This window comes from Plasmodium yoelii (assembly GCF_900002385.2).
Source record: "Plasmodium yoelii strain 17X genome assembly, chromosome: 11".
NCBI lineage: Eukaryota > Apicomplexa > Aconoidasida > Haemosporida > Plasmodiidae > Plasmodium > Plasmodium yoelii.
In genome coordinates, this window is record NC_036183.2 from 1,241,951 (window position 1) to 1,261,675 (window position 19,725).

At 22.7% G+C, this 19,725-nt stretch overlaps 1 protein-coding gene across 1 annotated transcript; it reads left to right on the forward strand.

The window, feature by feature from the left end:
- Positions 1 to 37: 37 nt before the first annotated feature.
- PY17X_1130000 (SET domain protein, putative) lies at positions 38 to 19,261 on the forward strand (the record flags this gene model as incomplete). The annotated part of the gene is made up of 6 exons (XM_022956546.1): positions 38 to 17,991; positions 18,119 to 18,236; positions 18,432 to 18,593; positions 18,719 to 18,889; positions 18,983 to 19,090; positions 19,187 to 19,261. 6 exons carry the CDS (start codon positions 38 to 40, stop codon positions 19,259 to 19,261), a joined length of 18,588 nt encoding a protein of 6,195 aa, XP_022812433.1.
- Positions 19,262 to 19,725: the final 464 nt, after the last annotated feature.

Here is a 19,725-nt window from a genome sequence, read left to right on the forward strand (position 1 = left end):
GAAATAGAATATATGAAAAAATATAATAAAAAATAGTATGAATGAAAATATAAAAAAGGAAGGAATGAAAAACGTGGAAGAATATAATGAAAATCCTTACAACAATGAAACACAAGAAGAACGTAGTTTCAGTAATAATAATGAGAATATAAAAAAAAAATATAATAATGATGATATAAAAGACAATAAAGGAAGCATTATACGCAAACCAATAAATAACTTAAAAAATAATGGTACGCCATCCGAATTAATAAATAGTGAAAATGTGCATACTCTTGAAGGCAATCAAAATAGTAACCACAAGACATATGATAATATGAAAATGCATAAAAGTAATTTTTTAAATTTGAATAACAAAAATGATGTAAATGATGATAAGGAAATTAACAATATTACAAATAAAAGTATAAAGTCTACATTATACGATAATACAAAAAATAATAGCACTTTAGCTGTATGTTTTGTAAAAAATGATAATAGCCTTTCTCAAAATGTAAATGAAACAGAGAATGGAGGAAAAAAAAAAAGAAAGAAAAAAAGGAGAAAACCCATAGATAGTTATTCAGATGATTATACCAATTTAAAAAAAAAGAAAAGAAGCATTTTTTATAAAAGTTTATTAAAAAAAAAGTGCAAACCATATATGAATAACTTAAAAACAAATAGTTTATATAGTCTTCATTCTTTACAAAGTGGAAATTGCAATAAATTTGTGGGGAACAACCAATTGCAAAATGTACCCATTGATAATTTCGATAAAAATGACAATAATTTTTTTAATTTTAATGATAATAAAACGAAAGGGAATGCTTTTGAATATGATATAAATTGTGAAAGAAATTTTTATTCTGACACTTGTATAATTTCTTTGTTAAAAAAAAAAAAAAAAAAAAAAAAAATATACAATATATTATATTACAATGAGCATTTTCGAGAAAATCAATACAAAACTAAAAATAAACAATCACTAAAAAAAACGTCAATATGTTATGGATTGTTTTTTAATAAATATAAAAATTGTAGATTAAATAATATTAATAAAAATGTTAAAACGTTATATTATACTGCTACTAAATTGGGGAAGATACATAAATATTTACAATGTGAAAATTATAATTTAACGTTAAGAAATATTCAAAAAAGGCAAAGGCTATATTTTTATCATAAAGAAAACATGCTTAGTATGTTTAACTGCTTTATAAGGAACAATTGTAAGAATGGAAAAAAAAATAAAACTTTGAAAACGAATCGATGTGGGATTAAGAAAGAAGGTTTTAAGGAGACGAAGAGCCTAACAAGAGGGGCTGGTTACAAATCGAATAAATCTGAAAAAACAAAAAAAAATAATAAGTCAAATAAAATGAATAATTCTAATGTATCAAAAGAAAATATTGATAATGCATCTAACAATTTAGTAAATGATGAAATAAAAATGAAAAGAAAGCTTAGTGAAGAAAATAAAGAGAATGAAATAAATGATAAAGATGGCGATTTAAAAAATGATAATATTAACAATAAGGTAAAAAATGATATACAAACAGAAGAGGGGAATAAAGAATTGAGAATAACAGGGAAATCATTTATAAAATATAATCAGCACATATATGAAAAATACTACAATGATATATTTTTAAGGATTGGTAAAATAGTAACAAATAAAAAAAAAATATATTTTTTAACTTATAAAATTATAAAAGAATCTTATTTTCGTATTTTAATATTAAATAATGAAAAGTTAGAGAGAAATATTTTACAAGTCGTAGCTATACAAGATGCTACATTGTTTGATAAAAATGTAAGAATATATAGTGATCCATTTTATATAAGAAATAATGGAAATCTGTATGGTGTTAAATTTTTAAAATTTTTTTCACTAAAATACTTTAAAAAAAAAAAAAATATAGAAGACATCATATTTTCAGATGCAGAAATAGCTGATAAAAATTCAAATAAAAAAAACATAGAAAATGAAAACAATAATTCAAAAGTCGTTAAATCAGAAAAAGAAAAAAAAGATACTGAAGAAACTATTTTGAGTAAAAGTGGCACTGATACAGAAGATAATAATATTAATAACACCAATTGTAATAGTGATGAAAATGAGCAAAAGGAAAATAAGACTTGTATCAATTTAAATGCAACAAAAGCCTCAAAAGATAAAAATAACAATATTAGTATTAACAAATCCAAAGAGATGAAGCATCATGAAAAGGACACCCCTAAATCTTCTATCTCCAGCAATAGTAATAATAATACCCTTAATTATGATTCTGATGATAATGAAAAGGGAAAAAAAAATCAATCTTGTAAAAATGAAAAATGTGCAAATATGATAAATAAAAAAGGAAGAAACGCAAATAGTAAAGTAAAAAATGAAAAAGTTAGTAACACAAAAAATCAGTTCAATAACAATGATAAAAATAGCAAAAAAGCGAACGCCAAGAATACAAAAAATAATAATAGAGATTCTAAAATTAAAAAGAATCCAAATGAAATAAACAAAAATATTGGTAGAAATAAAACATGTAAAAAAACAAATAATTCCAAAGCAAGATATAATAAAAATGCAAATAAAGAAGATGAAGAACATAAATACACGGGTGTTATATATAATAGTAAAAGAAAATATTATTTTAATATTACCAAGATTAGTGATATAATTAGTATGGTAAAAGGATCCGAAGACACAACAAAATTTTATTTAGATACTTCTAACAATAATATGAAAAAAAAATTAAAATTATTTAAAAAAGTAGAAAAAACATTGTTTTTAGAAAATTTAAATATTGACGGTGAAGAGGTATTATTTAAGCGCCCTAAATTTTTTAACTGCATAATTGAAGAAGTCTTTGAAAATTATAATATATTATACGAAACAGAAGATGGCAATTTTAACATGTTTGAAAATAAATACGATCGTTTAAAAAAAAATGTGGTAAACAAACCCGAAAATGATTTATCGAATAAATACATTGAATTAAAAGATGAAGAGAGAGGTTTTAGGTACATAGGTTATCGTGTTAGTTTTGAATTAAAAACAGATAACAAAAAAAAAAGTACTTTAAAAACCGGTATTATAAAATATTATTCTCCAAAATATAAACAATTCTTTATACACCATATAGAAAATATAAAATTTAATTTATCAGTTGATTCTCCCAAAAGTATAAACAGAGATGTAAGTAATACAAGAAATTATTCTAGAACATCATCTTTTTCTTATAATACTATCATCAAGGATATAAATCACAATGATTATAATACGGAAAGTAATTTAAACAATATAAACATGATTGATATAAATGGTGGTGACCCTCAAGGATGTTTGAATGCAAATGGAAATAAAACAGATATTCTAGAAAAATATAATAGTGAGAATAAATCTCCAAAGTATAATATTAAAATGCAAGACGAAGTTGAGAAGAAAAAACCTGATTTTATTTTTTCAGATGTTAAAGGGTGGTATTCGCCACATTTTTATAATATAAAAGTATTAATATCCTTAAAAGAATTCCACAGATTTGATATACTAGATAAAAAGAAAGAAGTACATGATCTTAGCATTTTAAATAAGCTTACTAAATGTTTTTTATGTAAAAATAATATCCTTTTCATTAAAGGGCATGATCATTACACTAGCACTTTACCCACTACTATATATGATTTAAGTAGTGAAGCAGAAAAAAAAGAAATTGATGAAACGAATACTATAAATGTGCATTGGGGTGTAAAATGTTTTATGTGTTCTAAAACATTTCATGCAGAATGCTTAGGAGATGAAGTTATGATTGCAAAAAGTTATGATAAAAATGTTTTAATGAAAGAATATAAAAAATATATTTATAAAAATAGTCTTAAAAAAGATAAAAAAAGTACAAAAAAAAATAAGAGAACGAAAAGTCCTAATAAAAAAGAGGGTACGAAATCAGCTAAAGGTAGTAACAACAGTATTAGTGATAATAAAAATGGAAAAGCCAAAATGGAATATGCTAGTAGTAAAAGTAATACTAATAGTAGCTCGCTTCAGAGTAGTAGAAATACATCCTATAATTGCATAAATGATTTATCAAATGAAATTGGAACCAAATTAAAAAAAAATATAACTAGTAAAACACGGGAGAATAACAAGATTCTCAGAAGTAATAGTAACAGTAATAATAATAATAGCGGGGATAATGAAAGTAGTCAAACAAAAAGTGATGATTTAAATGATGGAAATTTAGATGATGAATATTCTGATGCCGAAAACAATAATAATTTAGAAAAATCAAAAACAAAAAAATCTCGAAAATATTTAAATTATATTCCGTCAGTCAAATATAATGATATGCATTATAAAAAATATATATGTAAAGAGTGCTATCGATGTATATACTGTTGTGAAAGTATATATAATTATAAACAGACACCAAATGTAGCTAATTATGTTATTTGTAAATCTTGTAATATGGTAGCTCATGGGTCATGCTGTTTTCCCAATGTCCCAGATATTTATTTATTTAATTGGAAATGTGATGATTGTTTAAAATGTAGCAAATGTGATTATTCAAATTTATGTTTTATAAATTATAATGAATGGGAATTACATTTAGATTGTTGTATAAATTGTTATAAAGAATACGAAAAGAAAAATTTTTGTATTATATGTAATGAAAAATATAAAGTTGATGATAGTAATAAATGGGTAGAATGCGATGTTTGTAAATTTTGGATTCATTTAAGTTGTGATAAAGATGAAGATAGAAATATAGAAACATTAGCAATAAAACACATTAATTATAAATGTCCTACATGCAGATCAGGATCATTTATTGATAAAATTGAGCGAATATTGTATTTATTTTTTCTATTAGATAAATATAAAAATTTCACTTTTCATGTACCAATCAATTTTTATATATATTGGAGAATTGTCAAAATACCAATGAATTTATATATTATGAAAGAAAAATTATGGGGGAAAAAATATAACACAATATCTGACTTTTTATATGATTTTATCCTTATAGTACACAATGCTAAAACTGTTCATATGCCTAATACACCTATATATAAGAATGCATGTAATTTTGAAAAAAAAGGAAAAGCTATAATTAAAAATATGTTTAATATGTCTAATGAAGAACTGAATAAATATATTGATGACTGTCTTGAAAAATATAAAAAAATTATAGCTGATGATGTCACTAATAATGAATCATCAAATAATGTAACTAATACTAATATTGACAATAATTTTTCGATAGAAAATAGTAAATTAAATAATAATAGTAATTCTTACAATTTTAATATGGATTATATGCTTTCGAAATATAATGAGAATATGGGCCCTCACAACAATGCTGCTATTTCGGATTGTACTTATAAGGATAAAAAAAATAGCGAATATAGCCTTAGTAAGGAAACTATAAATTTAGTGGATATGAATAAAGATGCACATATTCATCAAGAAAATTATAATGATATAGGGTACTATGGCAGTACAACTATTAACAGTAATGATAATTTAGGTATAGAGAAATCTAGAGATAACACAAAAAATAGTGGTGATCGAATACGATTTTTTCAAGAGGGTCATGATATAAAAAATTTAGAAAATAATTATAATAAGTTTGAAAAACAAAATGGAACTGATAAATACAACTATAGAAACATTAATGATAATTCTCACTATTCTGAAAATAATATGCTTATGAATAACTTTCAAACATGTAATAATGTTTATGAAACAAATAAAGATAATATACAAATAGAAAGAAATATTATTTCCAAATTTGAAACATCACAATTTGATAAATTGGAAAGCAAAGATGATGCTTCTTATATTAATAATAACACTAATAAAAATAATATAAATGATAATCCTTACAAAAAAAGAAAACGTGAAAATATTGAAAAAGATATTATGCATTATGATTTACATGAACTTTTTAATTTAAAAAAAAATTCCATTTTTTTCCAATCAAACAAGGAAATGTTTATTTCAGATAAAAACGATACAATACAATATAGCATAATTAATATTAATACTAATAGTAAAATTTACTTTAATACATCATACAATAAATATGACGATTTTGACACTTGTAAAATATTAAAGATTCATTTTTTGAAAAAATCTTGTAAGATAATGAAAACTGACAATCGTGAAAATTTATGTTCAGAGGCCACACTTACAGATAAACCAAAATTAGAAAATGTAACAGGCGAAATGAGTAATAATAACGACAATCTAAATAGATCTGCATCTATTATTGAGGATTTAGTTACGAAAACTGCATTAAATGATAGTTCACAAAATAGTGAAAAAATTGCATTTAACGAAGAAGTGATAGATGTAGATACAAATAAAAAGAAAATGTCAAACGATAATATTTTATATAATCCTGATAAAAATAAACTATTCCTAGATTCTGATATTTTTATGATTGATATTATGAAGGAAAAAATAAAAATTAATCATGTTACAAAAGAAAAGAAAAGAATATTAAGCCCTATAAATGACACTTTAAAATTTTTAAAATGCATTCAAATTATATTTTTTGATAGCTTTGATACCGATGGGCATGATAAAATTGTATATCCATTGAATGCAAGCATTTACCAAAGTTATAAAAAATCAAAACGTGATATGGCATATATTAATGATACAACTTATTCTGGAAAGGAATATGAGGAGAGAGATAAAAATGATAATTTATTTGGTACAATTAAAGAAATATCGATAGATAGTATTATATCTTCTGTTTGTAAATATGAAATAATAAAAAATTGTGATAATAAATTCGAAAGAAGTAAAAATTATGCGAATACAAATGACGAGCAGAATAGCACTATTAAACATATTGATTGTCAAGGTGATAATTTTCTTAAAAAAAAAATCCCAAATATAAAGAAAAAAGTTGAAAAAATACAATTTCTGAAAAATGACATATTAAAAGAATATTGCTTTATATGTGGATGTATTGAATATAAATATCCACTTTTATATTGTTCATCATGTGGTTGCTCAATTCATTATTCATGTGCAAATGTATCACAACCATTTTTATTTAAATTAAATTCCTATTTTGAACATAAAAAAGATATAAATAATATTTTTAATGTTGTAAGTAGAAATTTCAAATGCTACAATTGCATTAAGTGTGATGGATGTGGCGATGGATTTGATGACGAAATTAAAAGAAGCTTTTATTCAAATACAAGAGATAAAAATTCACATAATTTAAAGCAATTTGAAAAGGGAGTATACAATCATTTATATAATTTACAGATAGAAATGTTTTCAACAAAAATTAAAAAAAATAGTAGTAATAATACCCAAAATTGTAACGATAATAAAAAAAATATTATGATAAAAAATGAAAACAATTTAGAGCATGCTGATACAGATGCAAGCATTAGCCTAGTAAATGTAAATAATTACGATGATAATAATGCGTCTATTGTAAAGTATGCAGATCATTCTTTTGTAAATTCAAGTGCATGTGAAAATACACCTCTCACAGATGTTGTTTGCATATCTGATAAGCACAATTTTGCAGATAAAATTGAAAAGAATGAAACAGACCATAATTTAATTCCTATTAATGTTAACAAAAACAATAAAAAAAATAATGCCACTAGTAATAATTTCGAGAATAATTGTGATAAAAATATTTATATTCATGATAATTTATATACAAACAATATGAATAATAAAAGTTGTGAAATATTGGATACAGAAAAGTCAATGGGAGACGAAATCAATAATAGTATAAGCAAAAAAGCTGAAAAAGAAAAATCTGATACTTTAAAAAAAGGCATGGTAAATATATTAAACATACATGAACAAACATCGAAAGTAATAAAATGTTTTTGTTGTGGTAAATCATCACACAATCATTGTTTTTATCGCATGGACAAAGATCTCAATAATATAAATTCAATGATTCATAAAAAAAATTATAGAAGCTATACAAAAAAATATAATAGAAAAGGGTCTAATAAAAAAGTAGTTAATAATTACCATGGAAATAATGAAATAAATTATAAAAATGTTAATAGTGATCTTAGCCCAGTTAAATATTGCGATAATTCAACATCTGCAGATAATAATAGTCTTATATATTTTATAAAAGATGAAAGTATATCGAAATATAATTTGAAAAATAATGATACAGTAATAAATAATAATTTTTATCACCCTCATACTTTAAAAAATATTAATAATACAAGTAATATGATTTTTAAAAATACACAAGAACATAATGTAAATTCACATGCTGCTGCTGGCAATATATATGGTAGAGGAAGTAATAATAATATGTATGCATACATGAATAATCCAAGTTATATAAATAGTATATATTATAATAATAACACACATTGTAATATAAATAACATTTATGGTGATAGCATTGGAAATCCCAACATTGTTAATAGTATGCGTAACGCAAGCAATAGTGATAATAACATCATTATTAAAAAAGGTTATGAACAATTTAATGGTATAAATATTGTGGATCTTGCTTTAAGAAAAAACTATATATCTACAGATCGTATAAATAATTTTAATTTTGAAAAAAATAATATACAACCACGTGGTATATATAGTTACGTTATTCCTTCTAATGAAGTATTGCACGATTCATATAAAATTTGTTTAAACAATGTTGAACATGATGCAGTTGTTACTATAAATGATAGAAGATTTAACAAACGAGTTTTAAATAAAATATATGAACTTATTGATAATAATAAAAATATCGTGATAAAGGATTTATCACATTTATTTAATGTAACTGAATTTAAGCTAAACTTTGCTCTTTGTGAAATTTTAAATGGCTTAATTGTCTATCTCAATAATAAATTGAATGAATATAATTTATTAATGCATTCAAATAATATTATAACAAATGAAAAAGTGGATGATCATATAAATAATAAGAAAAAAAATATAAGCATATTCGATACCAATTTTATTTCTACTGCTCAAGACAAAATTAATGTTAATGAAAATATTTTTAAAATTAAATCATTAATTTCATATATTTTCTCAAATGATGAAAGTATCGAAAAAACATTTAACCAAAGTTTTATGGGAATGGGAATTTCAAATTATGTTAGTAATAACATACATGACAATACTAGCAACAATGATATTATGCGTTTTGGTAGTTTATATAGCAATAATTTTAACAAATATAATAATATAAATATCACGAAAAATCACAGATATTCATTGCCAATATATAATGACACATTTAATCAAAATTTAGTTCATTTAATTGCAAACGGTTCAAATGGTAATAATTATAATGTTGGCAATAATAACGACAATCATGCAAATAATACTCAAAATATGAGCAATATTAACAGATTTGGTATTGAACAAAATGTCGAAGGGATAAATAATTTTAATAATCAGGTATATAGCATAAATGATAAAGATAGTGTTATTCCTGTGGATATGAAAAATGCTGTTAATAATAAAAATGCTATGTTACTATCCTATATAAGCCCAAATGTATGCAACATAAATACTCCCTATATTTTAAATGGTCCAAAAAATGATGGAAAAATGCATGAAATGTACTATAAAAATAACTCATTTTCTATTGAATCGAATGTATTAAATACCAATACTGTTAAAAAAGCAAATAGTTTTGATAAAATGTGTACAAAAATAAATGGATTCAATTATGAACATCCTGAATATATTTTAAAACAAAAAAATATTAATTGGGTAGGTAATGTTTCTAATATGAATAATTCGAATAATATGAAAATGTTTATTAATAAAAATTTAAACAATATGATAACTATTAATAGTGGTAATAACATAAATAATATGAATGATTTTGATGGAGAAAATAACCAAAACATAGATAATTCATATAAAGGTATAAACAGAAATTGGATTAATGAAACAGGTAATTTCAACAATACCAATAGTATTTTACAAAATATAAATATGATAAATAATATAGGAGATAATAAGCAAATCGTGAGCTCAAATAATGTTAATAATTTATACAACTCTTCCAATGTCATTAGTAAAAATATGAATAAAGATATAAATGAAATTAAGGAAGACAATACAGTTATTAATCAAAACCATATAGTGAATATGAATAAAATAAACAACGTAAACGAAATAAAAAATTTGAACAAATATAATGATATGAGCACACATGCAAATTATTTAAATAATTTTAATAATGTACATATGTTGAATAATATGATTACAAATAAAGTTACAAATATAGCTACTAATGATACTATTAGTAATGTCATGGAAGTTAAAAGTTCTAGTCATTTTAATAGCAAAATAAATTGTATATTAAATGAATCAGCAATAAATAACAAAATATATAGGCATAGTTCTCTCAGCAGCAATTTAGACTCGCATAAAAATAGCTACTTTTTTTATAACTCATCAAATAATAATCTTTCCAACAACATTAGACGCAATAGTAACAATTATGGTTCTTTAAATTGTAAAACTATTAGCAGTATTAATATGTTCAATAAATTCAAAACAAATTCAGATATTAATAATAATTTTATAAATGAGGTAACCAACGATTTGTATTATAAAATCAAGAACAAAGAAATCGGGCCCAATGAAATTTTTATTCAAAATAATAATCCACCTTTAATATTTATTGATAGTCCATATAATAGTTATAATAAACTCCAAGATGTTAAAAGTTATGATAATTTTACCTTTCAAAAAAGTGTATCTTTAAATTCATCATCTATATATGATATAAACAATAAAGAAAACAAAAATGGCTATATGTATAATAATAATTTCATCACCAATGTTGCTTATAATTTTTCTAATAATGGACCAAATAAAAAAGAGCATGATCAAGTAAAAAGCCTTTTAAAAGCTAGTATAGCTGATTTTGATAAAATTTCAAGTAGCAATAAAAATGTAAAATCCTCATCCCTCAGTGGAAACACATTAAATTTTCCAAAATTAAACAAAACTTGTAGTAATGATTCAAATTATAAATATAATAACGTCAATACTCTTGTTAAACAAAATATAAATATTAATAAAAACAACAATGATTTTATAGAGAATGATATGTATAACTATCGAAAAAATCCATCTGATAGCGTTTTAAGTATTAAGGAAAAAACAGATATTAACTTCAACAAGTTGAATACTATCAATACATGCACATTTTTTGACTTAACTTCATTACATGTTGAAAATAAATCAAATGTAAAAAATGTGAATCAAAATTTGAGGCATGAAACGCAAAATATCAAAACTATTAGTAATAATAATTACATTTGTTACAGTAACAATACTAATAATGATTGTGACATAATATGTAATAGTAATAAAGCAGAGGGTACTATTAAGTTAGTTGACAATATAAATAGTGATAAAATAAATGAAAACTTTATAAATACTAATATAGGAACATTAAACAACAATTGTAACATAATAGAAATTAAACACGAGGAAAACGTAAATTCTGAACATTCGAATGAAGTAGTTACAAACTATCAAAATGATATTGTCAATAATAATTTAAATCAAAAATCAGAAAGGAAAAACCTCAAAAAACAAAGTAATAATGCCAAAAATATGAATAGCAATGATGAGATATCTATAGAAAATATAATTACACCAATTAACACAAATATAAATGAAAGAGAGAAACACATATCAATTATACCTGAATGCGTCCATATAACAGATGATTTAAATATAAAAAAAGATAAAAAAAAATCTGAAAAAGGAAAAGAAATTGTGGAAGAAAAAAATGGATCGAAGAATGTAGATAATGAAATCAATGATAAAAATGAAGAAACAAAAAAACAAAAGGAAATTACAGGAAAAAATGAATTAAATGAAGAACGCGGGAATGAACTATGTAAAGATGGAATCGAAGATAAACAGGCAAAAAAAGAAAAGAGGAAAAAAGGAGAACGAACTGTACGAGAGAAAAAAAAGAAAGAAACCAAAAAAGGAAAAGATGAGGAAAAGGGAAAAACTAATGGTACCAATGAAGAAGGTGAAGAAATACAATCAAAAAAAAATAAAACAAACAAATCAAAAGGAACACGTATTAAAATAAAAAAAGAAAGAAATAGTAATAAAAATATGCCTAATGGAAATGTAGATGATTTATCTACACATCAAATAGATGGTAAATGTATGAATAACAATACCAAAAATGTTGAAAATTCTTATAATGCCAATGATACTCATAATAATGATAGTACATTGCATTTAACAAAAAGAAGTAAATCTAATTCAAAATCTGTTGATAAAAAATCCAAATTGGAAAAAAATAATAAAAATAATGATAATTACAATTTATCTGAAAATAATGATTTCTATCTTTGCTCAGATATTGGCGAATCTGGATATTCTCCATATCATAAAATTCATTCATCTTTTCCTGTTAAAAAAATAAAAATTAATAAATTAAACAAATTTTTAAAAAAAAATTCATTTATATTAAAGTCAAAATTTAAGAGAGTTAGTCCTAATTCTTATTTATGCCACGATTGTATATTATTATATAAAAGTGAATTATCTTTTGATGTATTCAACGATGAAATGCAAAATTTTGAAAAAAATATGCCTGATTCTGATGAAATTACTAATATATGTAATGTTAAGAAAGATGTAACTGTAGAACGAATTGAAACATTTAAATTGAATTATAACATCCCCCCAAATAATATTATATCTAATGACAATGATAAGAACAGTGTAAAAACAGAATGCAAAGATATTGCTATCATGGAAAACGTCATTGAGTGTGATACTAACATTAATAATAATAACAATTCAAATCAGATAAATAGAGTTGAGAGCGAAAATAATAATATCGTAATTTTCAAGAATAATAAAAATTCCTTTGAACAAAATTCTAGAAATATGTATGAGGAGAATTCAAATAACATGATGAAGAAATATGATGATGACGATGACAAAAAAGATGTTGAGTTATTATTTATTGATAATATTAATAACAAATCAAAAAATAGCAATGTAAAAACTATTTATGAACAAATGAATAATGATGTTGTGGTAATATGCAATAATGAAGAAAAAGACAAATATATCGAAAATGTGAATGAAAATAAATGTGTTAATTCTTGTAGAAAGGATAGCAATAAACAGCCTTGTCAAAATCAAAATAGTTACATTAGTAATAACCTTAGCAAAAATACAAATCTTAGTAACAGCAATAATAATTATTTCACTGTACATAATAGCAATACATTAGAATGGGATAAGGAAAAGACTTATTGGTCAGCCAAAATATCATCTTTTAACAATATATACTACAATATGAATTATTTCAAATCAAATAAAACAAGCCATACAATTATAAATGATATTGAAAAGAATAAAACAGAGGTATATAAATGCTCAATATGCTGTATTTTATATGAATATAAAATTAATGAATGTTTAAAAATTCCAAATGAGGAGACTAGTTCAAACCTATTATTTATTTGCAATATGTGTAGCCGAAAATATAAATACATTTTTAAATATATGAAGCATTCTGGAAATAATAACAAATTTATAATTATGAATGACAAAGAAAAAAAAAATAATAAAATATATACCCCCAATAATTGTATTAATAGCATTAGTAACAATCGTAACAGTAAATTAAGAAATATGCTACACGAATTAGTGTATTTTATAATTAATATATGTTATGAACATATATATGAAAAGAAAATATTTTTAAAAAATATTTTTAATTTATTAGATAAAATATTAAAAGGAAAAAATATAAAGTTGCTTAGTTTGCTGCATTTTTCTTATACCTATTTTGTATATGATGAGTTTTATTTGTTTTTTCAAGAAAAGCTAAAAAAATCCATGTTCTTAAAAAGAAAAAAAAATACATATTTAAAAAAAATATTTTCTGCCATATCTACATCTTCTTTTGTTAGCATTATGGAATATGTGTTACAACAATTTTATAATCATATTTACAATGAAGTTGGCTACACTAAAACTGGACAAAATAAGCATTCCGATTATTTATATACTTTGCCGAAAAGAGTGATATTCTTATATTATACAAAATCAAATAATAAATTTGAGCAAGTTGTTAATTATTCGATTTATATTTTATACTTATATTATGTTCGTGCATGTTACTGCAAGCAATTTTTATTCAGAAATATTGAAAATCTACTAAATATCAAAAGAACAAATAAAAGGCATAAAAAGAGTGAAATCATTCAGACAAAAAAAAAAAAATCAGGAAAAGGAAGTAAGCATTTTAAAGCATCTCTTTTAAAAGGAGACAATTCTGATAGTTTTTACAATTTAGTGTACAATTTTAATTATAAGATTATTACTAAATTACCAAACAGTTTTAATAAGATTGCCGAAAATATGAATAAAGACAAAAAGGATCAGATTGGAGAAGAAAATTGCGTTTCGATATGTTCTTATAAATCGATTGAGGAAGTAAACAATAGTAATAATATACATAATGTAGTAAAAATAGAGAGAGAGAATAATATTACTAATGACTATAATGAGAAAAATAACAAAATTGTTCAAATGGTAACAAAATATGATGAAGAATGTGAAAAATTAATTCAAAATTATTATGAAAAAATAAAATCAATAATGAAAAATAAAATAAATTTATATGTAAAATTTATGCTAAATAAGTATATTAAAGAAGGTGTAAATATTTTAAAGGATAGAAAAATGAAAAATGGCACAAACAATAGTATTATAAATAATAATAAAGAAAAAAATAATAAAAAATTTGATAATAAAATATGTTTTTTTTGTAATTACGGAAATTATATTTATAAGGGACAGCTTATTCCATTTTACGATATTTATATGCATACTGAATGCTTAAAATGGAGTTTAAATTGTACACAATATTATAATTACAATAAAGACGGTGTATATGAATATAACAAAAATTTAGCAGATGTAAAAAATAATATGAATGATACAACTACTAATAATACTAACAAGGTTATTAATACTACTTCTAATACTGGTAATAATAAAAAAAACTCTAAAAGGGAGCAAATGAAAGATAAAAATAATTCGAAAAACTTAACAAGCAATAAAAAAACAAAAAAGAAATCAACATCAAATTATGTTGATAATTGCAAAAATGATGCAGAAAATTCAAATGTGAATAAAAATAATAAAAACACAAATGTATTAGTAAATAATGAAAATCCATCTTTTATTAAGAACGAAAAGCTTTCTCATGATACTCGTTTCAATTTAATGAATTGTGGCGACACTAATTCAACAATCGAAACAAATAATGCATCACAACGTGAGCAAAATGCTGAAGAAAACCTTGAAACAAATATTAAGAAGCGAATTAAAAATATAAAATTAATGGAACGTTTAGAATATATTGAAAATAAACACTCTTTTAATAATTATCAAAATATAATAGAAGTAGATGAAGATGATATTAAAGAAATAATATACGATTCTGTTAATTCAACTTGCTTTTTATGTGGTTATAAAAATGCTAGCATTTATTGTAGTAATGAAAATTGTAGTGTAAAATTTCATTTAAATTGCGCTTTTTATTCAACTATTATTAAAAATTGCAATGATAATATATTTTTTAATTATAAAAAATTATTCAATTTGATTAAATTTAATAATGATACAATTTTCTGCAATCTAAATAATTTGCCACATAAAAAAGAGGAAGAAAATTATATATTTGAAAATAATTATAATGATATTTTCCCAATTCATATAATATTCAAAACAAAAAAAATATGGTGTAATCATTGTTGGAATGATAAATCTGTTTATGAATCATTTTATTTAAAAAAGGAAAATGTCTCATATTGTACACCTTCAAATTGTGTGAATGACCAAATGACTTATGAACAAAATCAAATAATAGCTGATAACACGCCATCTAAACATGTTGAAATTAATAATTTGAATCATATCCCAAACTTAGAAAATACCCTTGGAAAAAAGGAGATGCTTCAAGAAAATTCGATTACATGTGTAAAATCAGAAAATGATATGGAAAATAAAAAACTTATATCATATACCAATGATAAAAGAGCTACTAGCACAAAGTTTCTCGAAATGCTAAAACAATATTTTAATTCTTTTCTTGAGTTTTACTTCGAAAATGGATCATACTATGTTATGGATACAATTTTACACAACATAAATGAAAGCATAAAAATTCGATATAAATCAAAACCGTTGACGGTGTTGCAAGAAATTTTAAATAAAAAGAGTAAAATAGAAAAAAAAATGAAAGAATTAGAAAATGTTATAAATAAATATGTAAACAAAAAAAATGATGAAAAATATATTGATGATAAGTATAATCTTATTATTCAAGAAAACACAAAAAATATTAGTAACAATAATAATGATATACCAAATGAGCGACACGAGACAAAAATTACGAAAAAGATAAAACGAAACGAAGAACCAATTAATAATACAATTGTTGATATACAAAAAATTATTGATAATAAAAATGTGAGCAATATTTTAAAGTCATATTTTATACTTAAAAATTTTTTCTATATAGGAAATTTTACAACATTAAAAAATGAAAACTATTTTTTTTCAAAAAAAAACGAAAATTCTTTTGTTAAATATTTAGTAGAAAATGAACAAACATTAAATATATGCCTGTCAGATGTGCTTACCACTAATCAAATAAAAATGAGTTCATTTGCCTGTAAAAAAAAATGGAATGAAAATGATATGGCCAATTCTTCTACCAATGAATATAATAAAATGAACGAAATGAATTCCCCTCAAAATTATTGTATAAAATATGTTGAATATGATAATGAATCAGATGATAATACATCAGATACTAATATTAATTGTAGTAGCGAAACAGAAGAGTCAAGCCAATATATAAATGATATAGATAATAATATTGAAGAAAATATGAAATATAAAAAAAAAAGTATAAATATTTATTTTAAAAATTTAACAGATATGAAAGAAAAAAAAAAAGTCAACATAACCAAATTGCAACAAGTTAGTAGTAATTTTATCAGGAATAGAGAAAATGTGCACATTAATAAAATTGTTGAAGAAATAGATGAGGGAAAAAATAAAAACCTTGTAGGAAAAGAAAAATTAAATATTTTTAAAAAAAGAGGAAAACCACAAGAATATATAAACGATCGAAAATGGAGTAATACCAGTAGTAATGCTAGTATTGCCAATATGATGCTAAAGAAAGAGTGTTTTTTAAACTTGGTTACAAATAATAATGATATATATATTAAACAAATAAACGATAAATATTTTTTAAATTATAAATATAATACTGCTACTAATAATAATAATAATTTACCTTTCAATCACTCAAAATGTAATGTTATTAAAATCGGCTGTCATAATATATTAAACATTGGAGAAGTAGTAAAATACGAAGGAGAAGAAATGATATATCCATGTGGATTTTTAAATATGAGAATATTTTTTAATTTACCATCATCAGTTTTATTTCACATATATAAGAATGCTAATATTAATAATTTGTGTTTAAAAAATAATGTATTAGAAAAAATATGTTTACAACTACGAGCTACTTACATATTTTCAATTACTCTCAAAAATAATAATATATTCTTTTCAATTATTTTATTCCCGTTAATAAATATAAATTATTTTAGTGAAGCCGATGCACAAAAATTTGTTTTAGCTGAAAGCCATAATATTAACGAATTATATAAACAATTTCTTTCCTACTTTAATTATCAAAACGAAATATATATTACAGAGCAATACAAAAAGTTTACAAAGAAATATTCAAAATTATATGAATATATGGCTAAATTTTTTTTTAAATCTGCTGAACACAACAAATCACTTGATGCACACAGTTTCTTTGGATTAACATTACCATGCGTTATATATCATATTAAATATAAGTTGTTTAAATTTATATGGGCTAATTTAAGTAGTAAAATTAATACACATGCCAAACGAGAGTGCGAACGGTTAGCATAAAAAACAAAAACAGAAAGTGTGATACTTGTGGTACATATTTTGTATGAATAGTCATAATATAGTATTTATATATGTTTACTTTACATAATTTATTTTTATTTTTATACCTTTTTTTAGTGATGAGATAAAAAAAAAAATAAAAAATTGCAAGAGGGAAGTCAAATATAATGATAATATTCTATGCAAATATTCCAATCTCGAAACGTCAATTTTTAAGGACAGCGAAAAAGAAATGGTAAAATTATAATTCTTAAAAAAAAATTGTATATACATATGCGTGAACATGTTTGATGTATATAACATACATCCGTGTGATACGCTTTTATGCATTTATTATTTCACCAACTCAATGCTCATTAAGCATCCAATGTTTATGCTAAATATGTTCACTCTTTTATTTGTTTTACCTTAATTTTTTTACTTATTTTAGGAAAAAAATACAAGAAAAATAACAAAATACAAATATAACATAAACAGTGCGATGTCTTACAGATATTTAATGAACATATCATCAAACTCAAGATTGTATGTAAAGAAAAGTAGCATACATGGGTATGGATTATATACACGTGAATTCATTAATGAAGGAGAGGTAAAATATTTTATATATTTTTTTGTATTGATTGATGCATATATATATGGGCATATATTTAATGACCTTTATTTTTTTAATAAATAATTTTATTGAATTTCTTTATATTTTTTTAAAATTTATAGCCTGTTATAGAATATATTGGTGAATATATAAGAAATATAATAAGTGACAAAAGGGAAAAATATTACGAAAAAATCGAAAGTAGTTGCTATATGTTTAGACTTAATGAGAATATAATTATCGATGCGACAAAATGGGGGAATGTTAGTCGATTTATTAACCACAGCTGCGAGGTAAAAATTATGAAAATACTTATTTGTGTGCAAACATTCTACTAATATTATTTGATATATTAATTTTTATTCATTTATCCTTCCTTTTTTTAGCCTAATTGTTTTTGTAAAATAGTTAGCTGTGATCAAAATTTAAAACACATTGTTATCTTTGCAAAAAAAGATATTTTACCACATGAGGAAATAACATATGACTACCAAGTAAGAATTACAAAACTGTGAAATATTCGTGACAGTTATTTGTTTATTTATTTATTTATTTTTACAACTTAATAATTAATTTTTTTTCTTCCACAGTTTGGTGTCGAATCCGAAGGAGAAAAACTAATTTGTTTATGTGGATCAAGCACGTGTCTAGGAAGAATGAACTAATGCAATGATAATTGCCATTATTTTTTTAGTATGAAAATATTATCGTGATGTGTTTTTGATGCTATGTTTCGTATAATATTTATACACCCATATTCACATATCTATGTAAATTTTTTTTATTTTGTCAAATTTATATATTTTTTACTGCAACATATGAATAAGTAAATTAAACACTTTTCATAAAATGTTGGGTAACATTATGTTTTAAATACTCTACCTTGTCAATGTTTTTATTATTATTTTTTTTAAAATAAAAAACAAAAAAAATATTTTGTAATTTGTTTAAAAAACTTATACAAATATTTCTTTATTTTTTTTATTTTCGACATATACAAATGCACATATATTATTTTTTAATGATTTACATCTTCCCCGCTTTTGCGATTATTATGAACAAAAAATAAAAGGTTTTATATTAAAGGGGTTATAGGTTTATTTGAGTATATATAATAAATAAGATTATG